The sequence below is a fragment of the Aphelocoma coerulescens genome, chromosome 23 (genome assembly GCF_041296385.1).
Source record: "Aphelocoma coerulescens isolate FSJ_1873_10779 chromosome 23, UR_Acoe_1.0, whole genome shotgun sequence".
In the NCBI taxonomy this organism is placed as follows: domain Eukaryota; kingdom Metazoa; phylum Chordata; class Aves; order Passeriformes; family Corvidae; genus Aphelocoma; species Aphelocoma coerulescens.
The window spans coordinates 6321581-6341131 of record NC_091036.1 but is presented as its reverse complement, the minus strand read 5'-3'; the positions used below and the strand labels follow the sequence as shown (position 1 = coordinate 6341131).

Below are 19551 nucleotides of genomic sequence, written 5' to 3'. Positions count from 1 at the left end.
GAGGCTGCTGAGGGCGGTGGCTCAGGTGGGACACTGGGGCCAGTGCCTTTCCCCAGACCAGTGCCAGCAGCCAGGGCTGTCCCTGTAATGAAATTGTTGCTCCCCACAGCCCCTTGGTGTGAGCAGAGCTGGGGGCTCCTCCCACAGCCACCCCAGCACTCCTTGAACCTTCCCTGGAAGCTTCCTGAGGGCGATGGCCACCAAACCGGCTCCTCTGAGCCACCTTTTGGCCACCACCTGCCCTGACCCCTCTCCCTGCAGGTCAGTCCCTGGTGCCTGGCAGTGCTGGCCGGTGCCCCGTGGTCCGGCAGTGTCCCACCCCCAGGGGCTGCCCCTTCCCAGACCCTCAGGATCGCAGCCTGCTGCCGGGGCTTCGGGGAGTGCTGGGGAGCTGGGGATGGATGGGGAGGGGGGTGAGGAAGCATGGAAGGGTGAAGGGGCAGGGAAGGGTGAATTGGCACGGCACGGCATGGCACGGCATGTCACAGCACGGCTGCTGGCTTGGCAGCAAAGGGGAGGGCAGGGCTGGGACACGCGGGAGAAGGTGGAGTTATCCCTTAGTCCCGGGGAGCTGGTCCGACAGGAATCGGAGCAGCGGGCGGAGGCTCCGGTGGCCTGGTCCTGCCCCGTCCCAGCCCTGCTCCCAGCGGGACGCGTTTGGACCCCGATGGACGCGACTGCCCGGGGGCTGAGGGCAGGGCAGGCCCCCGGGGCATCGAGGGGCTCTGCTGGCCTGACCCTGGCCCGGTGAGGATGTGCCAAGTGGGTGAGTCCGGCTCTGGCGTGGGGATCGCAGCAGGAGGGCTCCATCCCTGCCCTCCTGCAGGGGGGAAACTGAGGCAGGGAGGGAGGGAGAGGAGCTGAGGGGCTCGGATGGGGTCAGGGAAGGAGCTGGGCTGAGCACGGGGTGGTGGTGGGTGTGTGAGGGTGGATTCCAGAGGGGGAACAGCCCCACAGTCACTCTTCAAAGTGCTGGGAGCCAGAACCCAGCCCCGGAGCTGCCATTTGGGGACAGCCGCTCTCCCACAGCTTCCTCATCACTCCGAGGAGCCCCAGCTCTTCCCAGCCCCACAGGGACCCTGTCCCCATGGTCACTGGCCCCACACCTTTGCCCCAGTCCCAGGAGAGCCGGCTGGAGCAGTGGTTTGCATACCTGGGCTACCAGTGGCTTCCACATCAGCTCCTGGCTTATCCCCTGCCAGCACGGGGCACGTCCTCTGGGGCTGTCCCCAAATGCCCCATCCCTGTGCCAAGAAGGGACAGCTCAGTGCCACCCCTCACCCTCCTCTCGCCTCGTCTCAGGCCACCTCGATCCTGGCAGCCACCGAAAGGTGCTGATGAAAACGGGGCTCATCCTCCTCATCGTCGGGCACCTCAACTTCATCACCGGGGCCCTCGTCCACGGCACCGTCCTGCGCTTCGTGGTCACTGCCCGGGACGCCACCTCCCTGCACTACGGTGTCACCAACACCGCCTCTGTCATCGCTGCGCTGCTGGTACCGCTGGGAGCGGGGCTGGGGACACGGGGGAGGGGATGTGGGGAGGGGTTGGGATGAGGGAGGGATGGGTTGGGGATGCAGGCTGGGAAGGAGACGGGATGCAGGATGGACGCTGCTCCGTCTCCCCTTCCCTGCTCTGAACAAGCCTTTCCAGCGCAAATTCAAAAATGAGTCGCCCAGGGATTTGTTACTGGCGAGGCTGCGGGAGATGAAGCACTGCCCCCTGGATGAGCTTCCAGGGACAATTCCAGCCGGGAATGGGAGCGGCGTCCCTGAGGCAGGCGCTGCTCCTCGCTGACCTCCCTGTGCTTCCTCCCAGACCATCTCCTGTGGAGTCTCTGCCCTGCTGCTGTCCCGTTACCTCGGCCCTGCTGCCCTCGTAAGCACCCCCAGCCCCTCTCCCAGCACCCGGGGGCTGCAGCCCTCCCAGGGAGCCCCCACAGCCCCTCTGTGGGCTCCGTCCTGGGGAGGGAACATCCCCACGTCCCCGCGCTGCCTCTCCTCTCCCTCCTGCAGAAATGGGCGCTGCTCGCCCTGAGCGCCTGCAGCAGCCTGTGCTGCCTGTGCTGCCTGCTGGGGCTGCTCGTGGCCATCGGGCTGACCCTGGGCAACCAGGGCCGGGTGCTGCTGGCCCCCTGCTCCATCGCCAACATCGCCCTCGCCCCGGTGTCCCGCGAGTGCCCCTTCGATCCCACCCGCGTCTACGTGAGTCCCCCGCGGGCTGGGGCTGGGGCTGGGATGGGATGGGATGGGATGGGATGGGATGGGATGGGATGGGATGGGATGGGATGGGATGGGATGGGATGGGATGGGATGGGATGGGGAGGACGTGCAGGGAGCTGATGTCCCCCTGTCTCCCAGAGCTCCACGCTCTCCCTCTGGGCCATGTCCCTCCTGCTCGAGGCCATGGAGATCTTCTTCAGCATCCGCTGCCTCCTGCTCACCCTCAGCCTCCTCCACCTCGGCCGCTGCTGCCGTGGGATGCTCCGGAGGAAGGTGATTCCTGATTCCTGGGCTCAGCTCCAACCCCTCCCCTGCAGGGCTGGGACAGACCTGGCTGGGTGCAGGGGTAACACTTGTGCATCCAAGGCTTCCATCCCTCTGGTCCCATTCTCATCATCCTCTCCGACTTCCAGGTCTCCTTGCAGGCAGCTCCTATGGAGAGCCCTGCCCCCGGGCAGTGCCTGGGCTTGCTGAGGCTGGACAGTGTGGAAGTTGCCCGGCTCTGAGCGGGGCCTGAGGGATAATTGACCCTGTGGATGTGTCCTGGCAGTTTCCTGCCCCATCCCAGCACCGGCACAGCCCCAGGACAGGACTCTGCTGCCTCCCAGCCCGGCTGTTGCTGTTGCGTGGACACATCCCCTGGAACACGAGCCCATCCCGTGGCCTGGGGCTGTAGCGAGGGAGGGAACCGGGCTGGATCCCGTCCCTGCAGGGAGGAACTTTCCCCGGAGGGTTCCATGGCCCCTTCCCCAGCACGGACTGCACTGACACGAACTTTATTCTGCAGGTATTAAAAGCCCAGAAGCGCGGCCCCCCCGCGGCCCCACCCCCCTGCACTGGTGTGGGGAAGGGGCTGACCCGGCCATGCCCGTGGCAGTGTCTTCATGCGGGGGGGGGGGGGGGGGGGATTTTTGGGACCCCCCAGCCACCGGGTCTTTGTCGCCTGGGCCGTGTCCCCGCGCCTGCCGGAGATGCAGCGGTGGCTTGTGGCTGCCAGGCTGGGTTGTCCCCTGCTCCAAGCCCCGGTGCTGGGGGGGACTGTCCTCACTCAGGGCTGACCCTGCCTCCATCCTCCCACCAGTCAAGCCAGTGCAGGAGCCCCCCCGGGGATGGGGGCTGTCCCCTGGGCTCCCCTCACCCAGCTGGGCTTCAGCTCTCATCCCACAGGGGGCTGTGGGGGCAGCAGGGACCGGGCAAGGGACAGTGGCCGTCGGCAGGGTCGGGGGTGGCGGGGGAGGCTGCAGGGGTCCGCGGGGCTCAGAACTGCATGGCCCCGCTGGGGTCGCACTGCAGCAGGCGCACGATGGACGGGTCGCTCTTGGCCCCTCGGATGAACTCCTCCAGCGAGAGCTTCCCTGCGGGGAAGGGGACACGGTTCAGCCACCACCCAGCACCAGAGACCACCCAGCGCAGCCCAGGGACACCCCCCACCACCCGGGAGGAGCACCCTGGGGTGCCCGGCACCCTGAACCCCTCTGGCCACTGGGGCCACGCCAGTGGACACGAGCCATTTAATCAGCGTGCGTGCGGCTCCCTCTAAGACCCCCGGATTTAGCCATGAGACCTTGCCCTAATCCCCTCCATCTCCTCTCATTTACCGTCGTTATTAGTATCCATCTGTCGGAAGATTTTGTCCGTCCTTTTCTCCGGAGTGGATTCATCTTCAGGCATGTTCATCACAGAGGAGACCATTTTGTAGATGGCCTGGGAGAAGGCGAGGGGGATGAGGGTGGGTGCGGGGTGGGCACCTGGTGTTGCCCACCTGGGACAGGGACAGAGCTTCAGGCTTCGCTTCCCTGGGAATGGGGCTGGCGTTTAACACCCTTCCCATGGGATCAGGCTGTGCTGGGCTTCAGCTCCCAGCGCAGCCAGGGCTGGAGCTGCCCCTGCAGGGAGGATTTGGCCACTGGGATGACGCCACAGTGGCCATGGGAACCACCAGGTTGGGATTTGGGCAAGGAGAGTGTCTCCTGCCCGTTTGCCAACACCGCCAGGTGTGCTCGGGGACCACGGGAAGCACGGGAGGAGTCCGGGATGGGGTAACAAAGGGACATCCCCGGGCAGGGAAGAACTGGGGATGCTCCGGGACAGCCTGATCCCTGACAACAGCAACAGGCTCATCCCTGGTGCTGCCAAGCTCTGCACCGGCGGTCCCACAGGGTGAAACCCCCAAGCCACCTGCACCCCGGGAGGGGACAGCCCCCGTGGCACTGCGGTGCCAGCCAGGAGCGCCCAGCAGGAACCACGGCGGGGCAGGACGGGGCAGCCCGGTACCTTCACGATCTCCAGCATCTCCTCCCGGCTGATGTAGCCGTTGCCATCCAGGTCGTACATGCTGAAGGCCCACATGAGCTTCTGCTCCAGCTTCCCGCGGGAGGTGACGCTCAGGGCGATGATGAACTCCCTGAAGTCGATGGTGCCGTCGCCGTTGGTGTCGAAGGTGCGGAAAACGTGCTCGGCGAACTTGGAGGCGTCGCCGTAGGGGAAGAAGTTGGCGTAGATCTTCTTGAACTCCTCCACGTTGAGCATGCCCGAGGGACAGTCCTTCAGGAAACCCTTGTACCAGCCCTGCAGCTCCAGGTCGGAGAACTCCGTGTTTTCCCGCAGGTCCTGGAGCATCTCCGGGCGGAGTTTGCTGTTCTGCTTCCCCATTCCGCCGGCACAGCGCTGCAGGGCCGGGGGCCTGGCCGGGCTCGGGGGGTCCCTCTGTGCTACAGGAGGGGAGAGGGACGGGGCAGAGCTCCCTGGCAGCCCCCGGACACCCGGCCGGACGCCGATGCTGCTCCCTCCATCCCCGCTGGCCGCTCTGAGCCGTCGGGGCCAGCCCCGGGGACCACCCAGTGCCAGCGCCAGCCCCCTCCTGTTTGCGTAATAAGCCCTTATAGCTCATTTGCATAATATATAGGTGATATATAGGTGGGATCAGCAGGGCAGAGCAGCTCGGAGGAGGGGACAGGACCAGATTCGGCCCCGGCAGAGCTTTGCCTGCGGTTCTGGGTCCAGCCCAGCTTCGGGGCTGGCCAGATCTGGGTCAGATCCCTTGGAGGAGGGTTATTTTCAGCTCCTCCGCTGTCTCCGTTAAAATTTGATGCCTCCGGCGGAGCCCCAGGGAGGGCTGGGGGTGGCAGGTCCCCGCTCGGGGCTCTCACCCACAGCCCACGGGGACCCAGCGCTCCCCATCCCAGCGGGGTCAGCCCCGAGGAGCGCAGGGGGGTCGGGAGGAGGGCGGGGAGGGTGTCCCACACCCGGGCACGCACCTCAGCTCCCCACCCTGGGGGCTCTGTGGTCACCCTGACCCACTGGCACTGCCCTGGGTGTCCCCCGGCTGTGTCGTGACCCCTCCGTGGGGGAGGAGGGGCTCGGGGGGATTCAGGGGTGCAGTGGGGGGGCTTCAGTGCCAGGAGCTGCCTCGTTCAGAGCAGGGAGAGGTCCCAGCACCCCCAAACTCCCCAAAGATTCCTTTGGATCACAGGGCAAACGGGAACCCTCCAAGAGGAGCAGCCGGGTAGGGCTGGACCCCTCAATTACAGGGGGATGGGACCCCTCAGAGTCTCCCCATCACCCCCCCCCCCAAGGCTCCAGCCCCACTCCAGCAGCCCGAGGAAGGATCTGCCTGTGCCCACCCCACTCAGGGCTCCCCAGTTTTGTCCCCCCAGGGCTGGCACGACCCCCACCCCCAATGCCCGGGGTCTGTGACCTTTCCCCACTGCCCGGAGCAGCTCCCGCCGCTGGGGAGGGAACCTGTGGGGGACTCACCACCCCGAGAGGGCTCTGCAAGGACCCCCCCAAAGGCGGACATCTCCGGAAGGGAGGTTGGGGACCCCCAGGGAATCCTCTCCCGGGGCGGGGGGGGGTTACAGAGGATTCCCCCCAAACCGGACACCCTCGGACAGAGAGGGACTGCCGGGGACACACCCCAGGGAGGGTCCCTCCCGTGGAGAGCCATCACCGGGCACCCCCGAAAGAAGCGTCCGGGACCTCGGGGGACACGGAGCAGCCCCGGCAGATGCGGCGGGGCGGGGGTGACTCCCGGCGGGGACGGACGTGCCCGGGGCTGGGTCCGTGCCGGTGCCCCGGACTCTCCGCTTCCTCAGTGCCCCCCGCCCGTGTTTGTGCGTGTCCACCCCCCCGCCCCGAGCCTCTTATCCCCGCCACCTCCTACCTGCCCGGAGATCGCCGCTGTCGCCGCCGCCGCCGCCGCCGCAGCCCGGGAGCGCCCGCCGGGAGCGCCCGCTGCAGAGGGGGGGCACCGGCACCGGGGGCAGCACCGGAGCATCCCCCGGGACCCCCACCCGCCCCGGCCACTGCCCCACGGAGGAGAGCTCGGGGTGCAGCCCCTGGGCCCCCCGGAGAAGGGTCTGGGGAGGGAGGGGGGATTGGAAAGGGCTGGGGGGGCTCTGGGAGCACGGGGAGGGCTTGGGGCGTTGGGGACAATGGGAGGACAGAGATCCTGGTGTTAATGGGAAGACTGGGAGCAGTGGGAGGTTTTCAGGCGCTGGGAACATTGGGAGAACTGGGAGATCTTGGGGCAGTGGGGACACTGGGAGCACTCAGAGCACTGGGAAGTCTTCAGGCAATGGGAAAACTGGGAAGGAGCGGTGGGAGCACTGGGTGGACTGGGAAATCTTTGGGCATTGGGAGGACTGGAAACACAGAGATCTTGGGGCACTGAGAGCTCTGGGAGGTCTTGGGTCACTGGGAGCACTGGGAGCACTGGGAGCACTGGGAGCACTGGGACAAGCTGTCTCTGCTGGCTCAAGAAGGTGGTGAGCCAGGTGTTTTGGGGCTAGAAAGGCACATTTTGGGTTTGGTGTCCCCAGGACTCATCTGAGGGCAGCAAAGCATCCCAAAGTCATTCCAGCAAGGAGCAAAGAGGTTTTGGAGCACTGGGAAAAGGCTCCAGGGCCGACAGACGCTCCCCATAGGGAGGTGCCATTCCCAGCAGGTTTTCCAGGGTCCCTGCACCAGCTCCCTCCGTTTGCAGTGCCCGGGATCGCCGTGGGGAGCAGATGGCAGGGGCAGATGGGAGCGAGAGCCACTCTCCTTGGAATTACACAACCAAAAATGCATCAAGTGATTAAATCACGGCCCCACAGCTGCTCTGGGGGAACAGGAACGTGCTGGGGTGGCTGCTCCAGCATGGGGAGCTGGGGGGAAGGACCCAGTGCGGGGCTAATTCACCCCAAAATCTGCTAGGCATTCAAAACTGTGGCTGCTCCATCCCTGGAAGTGTCCAAGGCCAGGTCGGATGGGGCTTGGAGCAAGCTGGGATAGTGGAAGGTGTCCCTGCCTGTGGCAGGGGTGGCAATGGGTGATCCTTAAGGGGTCTTCCAACCCAAACCAGTCCATGATCAGTGAGGCCAAGGGGCTTCAGGCACCCACCCAGGGAGACCTGGCATTGCCAGGCCTAAAACTGCAGCCTGAAGCAGGGCAGGAGGCAGGGACCAGTCCCGGCAAAGCATCCGAAATCCAGAGGTTTTGGAACACCAGTGGGCAAACAGAGGTTGAGAACAGGGCCAGCCCAGGCCCTGAGGAGCATGGGGACTTTGACACACCACAGGAATGAGGAATGCCTACTAATAAACCTGGGAACCCTCCCTGAGCTCCAGGTAGGGGGTTTGTGTGCTGGTGTCAAACCCCGTGGAGCGTTTTGGGAATGGGATTGGGCTGGAAACACAGGAACTGGTGATGGGAGCTGCTGCTGCTGCAGTGTTTCGTCCTCTCCCATTTAAGAAAGAGGTTTGGAATGGGGGATGGGATGGGATTTGAGTAGAAAGGTGAGGAAAAGAGAGATTGGTGCCGTTGGGAAGACGTCCTGGGGGGCTGGAGCTGAGCACCCCACAGGCAGCAGTGCCAGGGCTGGGGGAGAGTGGGGGCCCCAAGGTGAGGGTGCCACCTCCCCTCCGATAATCTTCATATCTATTTTAATCCCCCTGGGCATGAGTGACAGAGGCACGGCTGACGCAGGCTGATCTGAAAGCATCCCATTTCCGACTCCAACCCGACCCTAAACCCACCTAATCCCCGCGCTGGAAGGGATTGCGGGAGGGAGAGGGAGGATAATGCCCGTGAGGGGGGCACGGGCAGGGACATCAAACCCCCCGTGATTCACAGGGTCCTTGGCACCGGGGACAAACAAACACCCCCCAGCTCGTCCTGCCTGGTTCCCACCCCCTCCACCCCAAAACGTTGCGTTTGTTATGGCTGGAGCCCCCTCCAGCACCCCTTGCCACGGGGATGGGCACCACGGCTCGTGCTGCCAGGGATCAGGATGTCCTGGGAAGCGGGACCATCTCCTGGCGGTGCCAGGGCAGGCAGGGCTGGCCCGGGCGGGTCCCGCTGGCCCCGCGGTGCTGCCAGGAGGGTGCTGAAATAGCCACAAGCTGCGCGGTGGCACCTTCCCAAAGCTGCTGGGCACAGCCGTGGGGTGCTGGTGATGCCCGCCTGGGAGTTCCCCCTCGTTTTCCTCCCGTTCCTCCTCCTCCTCCTCCTCCTCCTCCCCTCAGGGATTTCTGTGGGGATTTCTGTGGGAATTTCCTGCGTTGCCATAGCAGCCGTGAAGCCCCCGAGGCTCCGCTGCAGCAGAGCAGGGCGGATTGGAGCTGCAGGGGACACCCCGGCAGGGGACACCCCGGCAGGGGACACCGCCGTGTCCCCGTGCCCCAGGACAGGGGTGCAGGGTTCCCCGGGCTCCGCACACACCTCTGAGTGTCCCGGGCGGTGCGTGATGGCCTCGGCGTGGCCCTGGCTGTGGTCCCCAAGCCGATGGGGTCGATGATGCTCAGGGTGCCCAGAGCTCGGTGGGTTTGGGGTCCAGCATCAGCCTCGCCGCCCTCACCGGCCCCAAGTGCCCGCGGGAGCATCCTCGTTGGTGCCCACACAGCCAGGGTGGCACAGAAGGAGCCCAGGTGTATCCAGGGTGGCACAGAAGGAGCCCAGGTGTGTCCAGGGTGGCTGTGGGTGTGTCCAGGGGGGTTTGGTGCTCAGCACACATCAGGCACCATCCCTAAAACCTGCTGGGACACTGGGACAAACTGGGAGGGGAGAGGGCAAAGCAAGAAGGGCTCAGCCCCTCGCTGTACCAGGGTGTCCTCAATACCCCACAGACCCCTCCCCGCTGCCCCACGCTGACTCCAGAGCGTGTCCCTGTCCCCACGCCCAGGCCCCGCGGAGGACACGGGCAAGGTGAGCAGGGCAGGGTGGGGCAGGGGCTGCGGGAATAGCCGGGGATTAAAAGCAAATACCCAGATAATGAGGATCTTTGGTAAAAAGCCCATTTGTATAATTTAAACCTCTAATAGGCTTCCTGGAATACAAAGCCCTTTGTGATGCCCGATCTCATCTGGATCAGGAGCCATTCTCTCGCTAAATCTTTGAGCACCGCGGGGATGCGGGCACGTTTCATAACATTTCCTAACGGAGCGGCTCCATCCCACGTCCCCGTGTCCCCACGTCCCCATGTCCCCACGTCCCCGTGTCCCCGTGCCCCCACGTCCCCTCATCCCTGTGTCCCCACGTCCCTGTGTCCCCGTGTCCCCACGTCCCCGTGTCCCCACGTCCCCGTGTCCCCGTGTCCCCACGTCCCCACATCCCCACATCCCCACATCCCCGTGCCCCCACGTCCCCACGTCCCCACGTCCCCATGTCCCCGTGCCCCCACGTCCCCACGTCCCCACGTCCCCACGTCCCCACGTCCCCACGTCCCCGTGTCCCCACATCCCCATGTCCCCACGTCCCCGTGTCCCCACATCCCCGTGTCCCCACGTCCCCATGCCCCCGTGTCCCCACGCCCCCGTGTCCCCACGTCCCCATGTCCCCACATCCCCGTGTCCCCATGTCCCCGTGTCCCCGTGTCCCCACGTCCCCACATCCCCACGTCCCCACGTCCCCACGTCCCCACGTCCCCGTGTCCCCACGTCCCCGTGTCCCCATGTCCCCGTGTCCCCACGTCCCCACGTCCCCGTGTCCCCACGTCCCCGTGTCCCCACGTGCGGTGCCCGCGGTGCCGCCCTGCAGCACGTCCCGCTCGCCTCGCCCAGCCGGCCAAGGTCGGGGCTCCTGGGGACACCGTGCCGGTCCCCGTGGGGCGCTGGCACCTGGACACGTGTGCCCTGAGCCTGTGGCACGGGGCTGCGACGTGGTTTGGGGCGGTTTGGGCACAGGCGTGTCCCCAACCCTGGCGGTGGCTGTGCTGGGGCCCCGTTTTCTCTGTCACTGCCCTGGCAGTACCCGCAGAGATGCCAGACCTGGAAGGGTTTCCCTACCATGGGGACAGTTGTGTCACCGTGCCCAGAGGGTCACAGGCTGCCCGAGCAGCCCACAGCCAGGCTCTGACCCAGTTCCCCCAGTTTGGGACCCCAGCAGGGCTCTGCTGGGGGGATCAGGATATGCCCAGGGCTGTTGGGGGGCTGCAGCTCGCCCGTGTTGTGTCCCAGCCTGGGGACTGAGGGCTGTGGAGGTGGCACTGCCATCCCGGGAAGGTCACGGCCACGCTGATGCAGAAATGGGTGAGACCGGGGGGGGTCTGGAGCTGGGAGGGCGCCCAGAGGGGTCTGGACCCAGCCTTGTCCCTTGTCCCCCCCGCCCTCCTCAAGGAACGGAGGGGTTAAACGCCATCACCACTGCCACCAGTGCCACCACTGCCACCAGTGCCACCACTATCCCCAGTGCCACCAGTCCCATGGCCGCGAGCGGGCCCCGGGCTCCCTCTCGTGGCGTCTCACCCCATCTCATGGGGTGACCGAGGGACCCTCGGGGACCCGTCGGGACAGCGGGGCCGGGGGACCTGGCCGGGGGGCTCCGAACCGGGGGGCTCCGAGCGTGGGGACCCCAGTCCGCTCCTTGCCAACCCCGGCTGCCCCCAGCCCCCTGCGCCAGAATCCCCCGGGGCGCGCCCGGGCGCGGAGCCGGGGTGCGGATCCTGTCCCGGGGGTGCCGGGGGGATGTTGGGGGGTCCCGGCTGTGCCCCCCAATCCTGCCCCGGCCCTCGGCGGGGCCGGACCCGGCGCGGTGTCGGCAGGTGGCAGCAGCGGCTTTCGGCAGCGCCGGGATGCGGGGGCTCCCCGCACCTCCTGCACCTCCTGAACCCCCTGCCTGTTCCACACCCTGCATCCCCCGCACCCCCTGCAGCCCACATCACCCTCAGCACCCTCTAAGGACGGCACTCAGCACCCTCTGCACCCCCCAGCCTCCCGCCCATCTCCCCCTGCCCAGCACCCCCCCCCCCAGGCACGACCCCACACCCAGCACCAGGAGCTGGGGGGGACCAAGACCCCAGAGAAGCTCCCAGAGGGTGCCCACACAGGTGAGGAGCTGCGGGTGGGGTCTGTGACGGGTGCAGAACCTTCCCCCCGAGGGTTTGGGGGGCCCCAGGGAGGTGCAGGTGAGGCATGGGGGTGGCTGAGCTGCTCCAGGGGCACAGTTACACCTGAGCCCCCCCAGATCTGCCAGCATCCCTCAGTTCCACCGCGATCCCCACTGTCCCTCTCGGGGGACACCCAGAGCATCTCTGCACGCACCCATTTCCCTCGTGGGCTGCACACGAGGCCCCTCACGACGGCCCCACGCCACAACGCGCGGATTTAGGGACAATTTTTTGGTGTCCCAGCGTTGTGGGCTCGGTGCTCGGCTCCTGCCAGAGCCCAGCCCGGTGAGGGCGAGGTGGGACAGGACGGGGCTGGGTGTGAGCAGTGGGACAGCTGGCGGCCTCCCAGGTGTCCGTCTGGTGCTGGGAGAGGGAAGAGGAGCGTCTGCGGAGCCTGAGTGCGTAATTAGAGCTGTGACTTAATTGGCAGACGGGGGACGCGTGACGGGCGTGGTGTGACTTGAATAGCGATGGGCTGGGGAGGTGGAGGAGGCTCCGCACTGCACGGGGAGCCTGGAGGGGACCAAGGGGACCAGGACACCCCAAAAAGCCTTGCCCAGTGGTGGGAAAGGAGAAGAGACAGGGGAAGGACAAGCACAAGGAGCCAGGGGCAGCCAGGACCTGAACCCCTGCAGGGGACCTCAGTGCATTGGTGACATCCCAGGGCACCTGCTGAGCGTGGCAGATGCCATGGGGTTGGAAAAGAGCAACGTTCCTCCTTTATTTGGAAAGGGGGAAAGGGAAAAAAAACAAGGAATTGTGGTGTTAGCTGTGTTCAGCCTCTGGAAAAATACCAGGACACATCAGAAACTCTCCTGTGGGAGCCTGGGAAGCAGCGGGATGACAGGGACCGGCTTTGCCACATCTTCCAGGAGCCACTGGGGCAAAACACTGCCTGTCCCACGTGCTGGGGCCCAGCCTCGGCTCCCTGTCGGCACAGGATGGGGTCCAGCCAGGCAGCAAATCCCTGGTTTTGTGAGCCAATCCCTCCATCTCGCTGCTGGGGGACTTGGAATTCCCTCTGCGGAGACAGGGAAGCGCTGCTGCTGCTGCTGCTGCTGCTGGCAGGGAGGCACATCCTGCTGGGACCTGGGCTTTGTGTTCCTGGAGCTGTTCTGGCATCACCAGCATCGAACTCGGGGCTTGTGATGCTGCCCCAGGTGTGCAGGCCACGGAGGAAGCGCCGTCAGAAGCCTGAGCCCAGCAGTGTCTCCTGCCCAGCCTCGTGTTCCGGGGAGGGAAGGCCCAGGGGAAGCAGCTCCTGGCCTGGAACCATCCCCCTGCAGGGCTGTGCCCAAATCCTGCTCCAGCTGTGCCCAAATCCTGCTCCAGTGAGCCCAGTGTCCCTGCAGGACTGTGCCCAAATCCTGCTCCAGTGAGCCCAGCCACCCCTGCAGGGCTGTGCCCAAATCCTGCTCCAGTGAGCCCAGCGTCCCTGCAGGGCTGTGCCCAAATCCTGCCCCATCCAGCCCAGCCACCCCTGCAGGGCTGTGCCCAAATCCTGCTCCAGTGAGCCCAGAGTCCCTGCAGGGCTGTGCCCAAATCCTGCCCCATCCAGCCCAGCCATCCCTGCAGGGCTGTGCCCAAATCCTGCCCCATCCAGCCCAGCCATCCCTGCAGGGCCGTGCCCAAATCCTGCTCCATCCAGCCCAGCCATCCCTGCAGGGCTGTGCCCAAATCCTGCCCCATCCAGCCCAGCCATCCCTGCAGGGCTGTGCCCAAATCCTGCCCCATCCAGCCCAGCCATCCCTGCAGGGCTGTGCCCAAATCCTGCCCCATCCAGCCCAGCCATCCCTGCAGGGCTGTGCCCAAATCCTGCTCCTTTCAGGACCGGATCTGGGGGGGTCCCCCAAGCTCAGTGCAGGCTGAACCCCCCCCCCCCCCTCCATCCTGGGGCTCCTGCTCCTCCCCTGCACCTTCTCCAGCACTGAAGTGATGAAATTTTAATCTGCTGCCAGGCAGGAGATGAAAGGGAGGCACCACAGGCATTTCCCTGGGATGCAGCCGGCACCGCAACGGGGAGCAGCAGCACGGACACGGACACGGACACGGACACGGACACGGACACGGACACGGACACGGACACGGACACTGTGCTGGGAATTGCCATCACCCAGGCTCGGGAAAGAGGGGTGGAACAGCGCAGGATTGGCAGGACAAGGGATGTCCCTGAGGCTTTTTGGTTCTCCCTTGGGTGCCTGTCGCTTGTCCAGGAAGGATCTCTGGGGACATCGGGATCTCCTCTGCACGAGGAGACGCCTCCACTGGGGGCCCTCCAAGCACCCCGGTGCCTGTGCACGGCCAGAGGGTGACGGCCGGAGGGAGGGTGCCAGCACCAAGCCCCTCACACCTCGTTCCCTCCCCTCTTCATCCAGCTGGATGGATGAGAAGAGAGAAACCATCGGTCCATAAACCAAACCGTAGGGACCGGGCTTGGCATAAATGCGAGGACCCCACTGATGCTCCTGGGAGTCCCCATCACACCTGGGCAGGTGGCAGATGAATACCTGGGACAGACGGACAGAGAGGGACACACAGCCCTCGCCCCACCACGTCTCACCCCCAGCATGGCCGGCTGCTCCCAGTCAGACCTGTCCGTGGGTGCTGGAATGTGCCACCCGTGCCCAGTGCCACCCACGCCATGTCCAGCCCCTCACAGGGCCAGGACACCTCATTGCTGGTGGGGAGCAGCGGGGGGGTCACAGCAGGGTCCCCCCTCCAGTGTCGCAGGATCTGGGAGCTGAGCTGGGGACTTGGATTCTGTTCCCATCACCAGCGAGCATCAATCAGAGGGTGCCAGTTAATTAACCTGGAGGCACGGCTAATTCCAGAGGCTCGTCGTGTCCTCTTCCCACGGAATTTAGCGCCTGGTGACTGGCAGGGGCTGTGTGACACCCCGGCGGTGACACGTCCTCGCTGCTGTGCCCCAGGACTGCTCTCGGCTGGCAACGGGACCCCCGGTGGCCCGAGCAGCCCCCGGGAGGGCTGTTCCGGGACCCCGGCGGGGGCGGGAGGGGCGGCACGGGGAAACTGAGGCAGCCACCGGGGCCGTACTGGGCGAGGGGCCCCGAGCCGCCCCCGTCCCGCCGCCCCCGGGGCCGGGGGAGGGCCCGGAGCGGGGCTGCCCGGCGCTGCAGCGGGCGGAGCCGGGGCTCGGCGGGGCCGCCTCCCGGTCGAGCCCAGCCGTACCGTACCGTACCGAACCGAGCCGAGGCGAGCCGGGCGCTGCCGGGCGCAGCGGAGCCCCGCCGAGCCGCGCCGCACCGGGCGGCACCGGGCGGCACCGGGCGGCACCGGGCGGCACCGGCGGTACCGGCAGCACCGGCCCCGGCGCTCTCCGCGGTGCTGAACGGCTCCGCCGCGCCCGCAGGACGCGCCGCCGGCGGGGCCCGGCCCGGCCCGGCCCGGAACGGCTCGGCCCGGCCCCGAGCGGCCGCGGGGGATGGAGCCCTTCCTCGGCTGCACCGGCGCCGCGCTCCTGCTCTGCTTCAGCTACGCCGGTCTGCGCCCGGTGGAGGCAGGTACGGGCGGCCGGGCCCCGGGAGCGGCTGCCGGGGCTGTGCGGAGGGGGCTCGGTGCGAGGAGAGACCCCCGGGGGGGAGCAGCGTGAGCGGGCAGGGCTGCGCCGAGGGGACGGAGTTTGGGGGCGCCGGGACTTTGCCGGGAATCGGGTGCGGTTTCGGACACGCAGCCCCGCGGCACCGGGCTCGGGCAGCGCCGGGATCTCGCCCCCGCCGTGTCCCAGCGTGGGCGCTCGCAGCCGGGCATCCCCGGGGAGGGCGGCTCGGGGGAGATGTGGAAACGGGGAGAGGGAGCGGAGCCTCTTGCCCAGCGCTGGGCAGGGGGAGATTTTGGGCATCTGAGCAGCGGCCCCGGTTCGTGTCACGGGGCTGAACCGGAGCCGAGGGGGGAAAGCCAGGTCTGCTCTGCCGGTGCCACGGGCACGTCAGCTCTGGCAGTGCCCCTTGCCGGCTGTCCAGGGCCCAGCCAGGCTCTGCTGGGAGCCCTGTGAGCGCTGGGGAAGCACCGTGGTCCCACAGGAACCATGGTGGCCCCCCAGGAACCGTCTCTCCAGGGGCACTGCACATCCCAGCCGTGCAAACCAGGCCCCTCCGAGCTGAGCAGGTCACCTGAGGTGGGGGATCTTTGGGGAAGGATGGTCCCTGCGAGCTGGACCTAATTCTGGAGCTACCAGGATGGAGCCAAGTCCACTCTTGCCTGCATTGGCCAGGCTGAGCCTTGGCCCCAGCTCCCTCTGTGTGGGTGTAAACTGGGCAGTGCTGGTGGAGCTCCCCAGCCCAAACCAGTCGTGCTCCCAGGCAGCCCAGGGTTGTCTCCTTCGCTGGCTGTAAGATGTTGGTGGAACAGCTGCTTTGATTCGCAGAATGCTGACAGCCAGGATATCTGGCATTCCAGGAGGCTGGGGGTGATTATTAGGGATGCAGAGCTCCAGGGAGTGGAAATTCCTTCGCCCCCAGCCAGCCCTGGAAGTTGCTGGAGTTAATTCGGCCTCGTCGGGGCTGCAGCAAACCCCGGCTCCCTTCAGCTCTGCCACCCGTCCTTAGCCAGGCATCGGCCTCTGAAGTTGCTGTTTCACAACTGCCAGATCCGGGGAGATTAATGAAACATTCCCAAAGGGAGGGAGCGATGAGGAAAACACCACGGCACAATGGAGGCGTCTGCAATTGTGACAGCACTCGGGGTTTTCTGTAAACTAGGCCACTTCCCTGCTCTTCCTTATCCTTGAATCACCTCGTTTGGCATCTGAGAGTAAACAGGGAGTTGTGTCTCTGCCCATAACCACCTCCTGCTCCTGCCTGGGCCGGGAGGTGTCCGTGCCACATTCCCGGGAGCTCATGGGGAGCTGTGTGACTCTGGTGTGGTGCCACGCACCCCCCGCTGCCTCCTCCTTCTGTGCCACCCATGCCAAGGGTCCTGACGAGCTCTCCCTGCAGCCAGGTGAGGCAGAGAACTTGTGCTGTCCCTGTTTTCCAGAGCAGGAACAGAGGGATGAGGGTACGGAGTGATTTTCCCAAGGTCACACAGAGGTAGCGGCAGCGTCACCGCCAGCTCCGTGTCCCCAGCCCTGCCCGATGATGTGGCCACAAGGCCACCAAGGAGGAGTCATTGGAAAAGCCCATGGGGAGGAAATCATTCCCAGGCAGGGATGGAGGCTCCAGGGTCTGTTCCCTTTGGACCCAGAGCTTGTGTTAGCGGGTTTAAAATAATTCCTGTCATGAAAGATTAAAGCCGTTGTTCCCGGGAGGGCACTGGTGCAAATTCCCCCCTGGCAATGCCAGGGGAAGGGCTGGTGAGCGGCACCGAGCACAGGCCCTGCTCTGGATTCAGGGATTTTGGCCAGGCAGGACCATTTTTTGCCAAGGTGATGCCAAGGTGAGGGAGGAGGGGAAGCAGGAGCAGGAGGATGAGGTGGCTGAGAAATAATCTCCACACCAACGCTCTTTGGCGGCCCCCAAATCCCACCCGTGTGGGTGATGCCCTCCCATCATTCCCACTGCTCCAGAGGAAACACTCGGGATGGTTGGCGAGTCAGAAATAGGATTTAATTTGGCCACAGCCTTGCTCTGCCAGCAGCCCCCTCCTCGTTAGGCTGAGCTAATGAAGAGCTGGGCTGGGCTGGGGGCACTGCTGAGGGCTCGAAGAGCAGTGGGGGTGATGATGGAAGACCCCAAAATAGGCCACGGACCCTGTGACTTGCAAAGAGCCTCGCTGCCAGGTGCCAGCCCGTAGAGCAGCTCAGTTCAGGTTTATTTTTGTCAGATGGAGAGCAGAGGTGACACACTGCTCAGGTAAAAGCTCCCCTGCCAGCACAGCTCTGGGCCAGCCTTCAGAACCTGGACAGACTCCAGTTTGAGGAGCCCCTTCACAGCTCCCCCACCTCGGCTGCCCAAAAAGCTGCCAAACCCCCCTGACTGGATTCTGGTCTCTACTCAGCTCTGAAGTGTCCTCACCCCCTGAGCCACTGCAAACCCCCCTCACTCCCTCCCCAGGAAGCCCCCCCCAGCCTCAGGGGGAAGGACAGCAAAGCAAAGGTGACAATCTCACTCCAGGTGCTGATTCCCAGCTTGTCCGAGCTGGATGTGCTCCCCTGAGCCCAGGGAGCTGGGATCAGCCACGGGCTGGCAGGATCAGGGCGAGCAACACGCTCAGCACGCTCAAGAGAGCAGGGAAAGGTCTCTCAGCTATTTGGAAAGAACAAAGCAACCCATTCCCAACCCATTCCAGCCCTTTCCCTGCATCCCAGAGGCCGGGGAGATTCCTGGCCAGCTGATGAGTGGCGTAAGCACTTTATTGATTCCTGTGGTCGGCGTAGGAGGGATTTAATTGGGATGTGGAGGTTTCTAACCCCGGTGTCAGGCTCTCAGCAGGGAGAGGCAGCCAAGGTTGAGCCATCCTCTTCCAAACGCTGTCTCCTGCTGGGAATATGCATGTGGAAAAGGGAGATTCCTCCCAGAGAGGTGTGTTTGCAGATATTAAGCGTGCATTCCGTGGCAGGGTCCTTCACGGAGTGTCATCCGTGTCCTGGTCCTGGATACATCCTCACCCTTTGCTAAATAAACTCTTGCTGGTTTATGAAGTGCCCAGAAGATGGATTAGGGCCTGGATCGAGCATAATTCAGTTAAAAGCAGAAATGTATTGAGCAATGAAGCTGCAAATCTTTATGTGGGCAGTAAAAAACGGGATACAAGAGCAGAGCCGGGCTAGGAGCAGGCAGCAAAATCCTGGGAGAGGTCTGGTGCCAGCAGGAAATTCCCAGGCTTCCTCACCCCCTCTGACTTCTCTGATACTACAGAGATGTGGGATAAGAGGAGCTAGAAAAGCCCGAGGCACCCAGTTCTTTGTGGATATTTGGGTCCTGCATAAAACATGTCAGGATGGCAACGACTCTGCTCCGAGTTGGCAGCATTTAAACCCAAACTGTGGCACTGGGGAGACCCAAGAGGATCCTGCCTGTCTTTGGGTCTCTCCAAGGTAGAAATATCCCTTCCTTCTGCCCTGAGGAACTCCCAGTGGCTGGCTGGCCACAGTCTCTGTGCTCCCTGGCAGCATTTCCAGCGGCACGTTTGGCCAGCTGCTCCCTGGGGAATCAGCCACGGAGCCAAGGGGTGGGCAGGAGGGGGCTGGGGGCCTATTAATATCCCATTTTTATAGGGAAGTGGGCGGTCAGCAGGAAATAATTGCCTCTTTCCCAGCTGAAGAACCACCAGTTGGCCTCTCTGCTCTTTGAAATCGCTGGATCTTTGCAAACAGCTCTGCTTCCCGTGGGGCTGGGAGCGGGACGGGCCCTGCTCCCACACATTCCCCATGGGGCTCCCTTCATTAAAACCCTCGGGAACGCTGAGCAATGTGCCAGCCCTTCCTACACAAGCCATAAAACCCACAAGCAATTACATCCACGGATGGGATCCATGCTGGGAGAGCACAGAGAGGCTCAGAGAAGCAGCAAAAGCAGCTCTGTGTGAATCCAAAGTCAGGGAAAAGGCAGCGGGGCTGGCAGAAAACATCACACGGGTTTAGGGTTGTTCCTTTCGGGTCGTGCCCTTCCATCTCCTGCATCTGCAGGGAAGGTTGTGGTGCAGGAATCAAGACTGGGAATCAAGGCTGGAATTCACTGCTTCGTGCAGGAAAGGGCAGCTGGAAAGCACGGGATGAGCTGCTTCAGAGCCTCAGCTCACCAGACCATGTCCCTGGGGCTCTGAGGCAGCTCAGCTCAGCTCAGCCCTTCCCAGCAGGGAAGGAGCTGCTTGGGAGAGGAGCTGAGTGACTTGGAAAATGCTGGGACTACAGCACAGCCTCAGCCATGCAGGATGCAACTCCCAGCACCTCCCTGTGACCGGGGTGTCTGGGAAAGGTGAATTCAGAAGGGGCTTTTGGGGTTTGAGCCCTTTGGCTGGGGAGATAAATCCAGGAACGTGCTCTAATTCCAGACCTATAGCCTGGAC

General features: G+C 64.7%; 3 protein-coding genes across 3 annotated transcripts in view; 2 read left to right on the top strand and 1 right to left on the bottom strand.

The window, feature by feature from the left end:
• Positions 1-689: 689 nt before the first annotated feature.
• On the top strand, positions 690-2728 carry TMEM54 (transmembrane protein 54). The gene is made up of 6 exons (XM_068994459.1): positions 690-766; positions 1303-1496; positions 1819-1878; positions 2016-2204; positions 2361-2495; positions 2636-2728. Exons 1-6 carry the CDS (start codon positions 754-756, stop codon positions 2726-2728), a joined length of 684 nt encoding a protein of 227 aa, XP_068850560.1. The 5' UTR covers positions 690-753.
• A 751-nt stretch (positions 2729-3479) lies between these two features.
• HPCA (hippocalcin) lies at positions 3480-4874 on the bottom strand. The gene is made up of 3 exons (XM_069036009.1): positions 4497-4874; positions 3821-3926; positions 3480-3577 (listed from the first exon to the last, which is right to left on the bottom strand). The coding sequence occupies exons 1-3, from the start codon at positions 4872-4874 to the stop codon at positions 3480-3482; spliced, it is 582 nt and encodes a 193-aa protein (XP_068892110.1).
• Positions 4875-15028: 10154 nt separating this feature from the next.
• FNDC5 (fibronectin type III domain containing 5) overlaps positions 15029-19551 on the top strand; it is a 16731-nt gene continuing 12208 nt past the window's right edge. The window contains exon 1 of the mRNA XM_069036106.1: positions 15029-15107. Coding sequence (XP_068892207.1) covers positions 15029-15107 — 79 coding nt within the window. The remainder of the gene's footprint in view (positions 15108-19551) is intronic.

Coding starts and splice junctions, on each gene's coding strand:
- TMEM54 (XM_068994459.1), top strand. Junction 1,497..1,818: donor CTGTCATCGCTGCGCTGCTG/GTACCGCTGGGA, acceptor GCTTCCTCCCAG/ACCATCTCCTGTGGAGTCTC. Junction 2,205..2,360: donor TCGATCCCACCCGCGTCTAC/GTGAGTCCCCCG, acceptor CCTGTCTCCCAG/AGCTCCACGCTCTCCCTCTG.
- HPCA (XM_069036009.1), bottom strand. CDS start 4,874: ATGGGGAAGCAGAACAGCAAACTCCGCCCGGAGATGCTCCAGGACCTG. Junction 3,927..4,496: donor AGATGCTGGAGATCGTGAAG/GTACCGGGCTGC, acceptor GCCTTCTCCCAG/GCCATCTACAAAATGGTCTC. Junction 3,578..3,820: donor GATGGATACTAATAACGACG/GTAAATGAGAGG, acceptor CCTTCCCCGCAG/GGAAGCTCTCGCTGGAGGAG.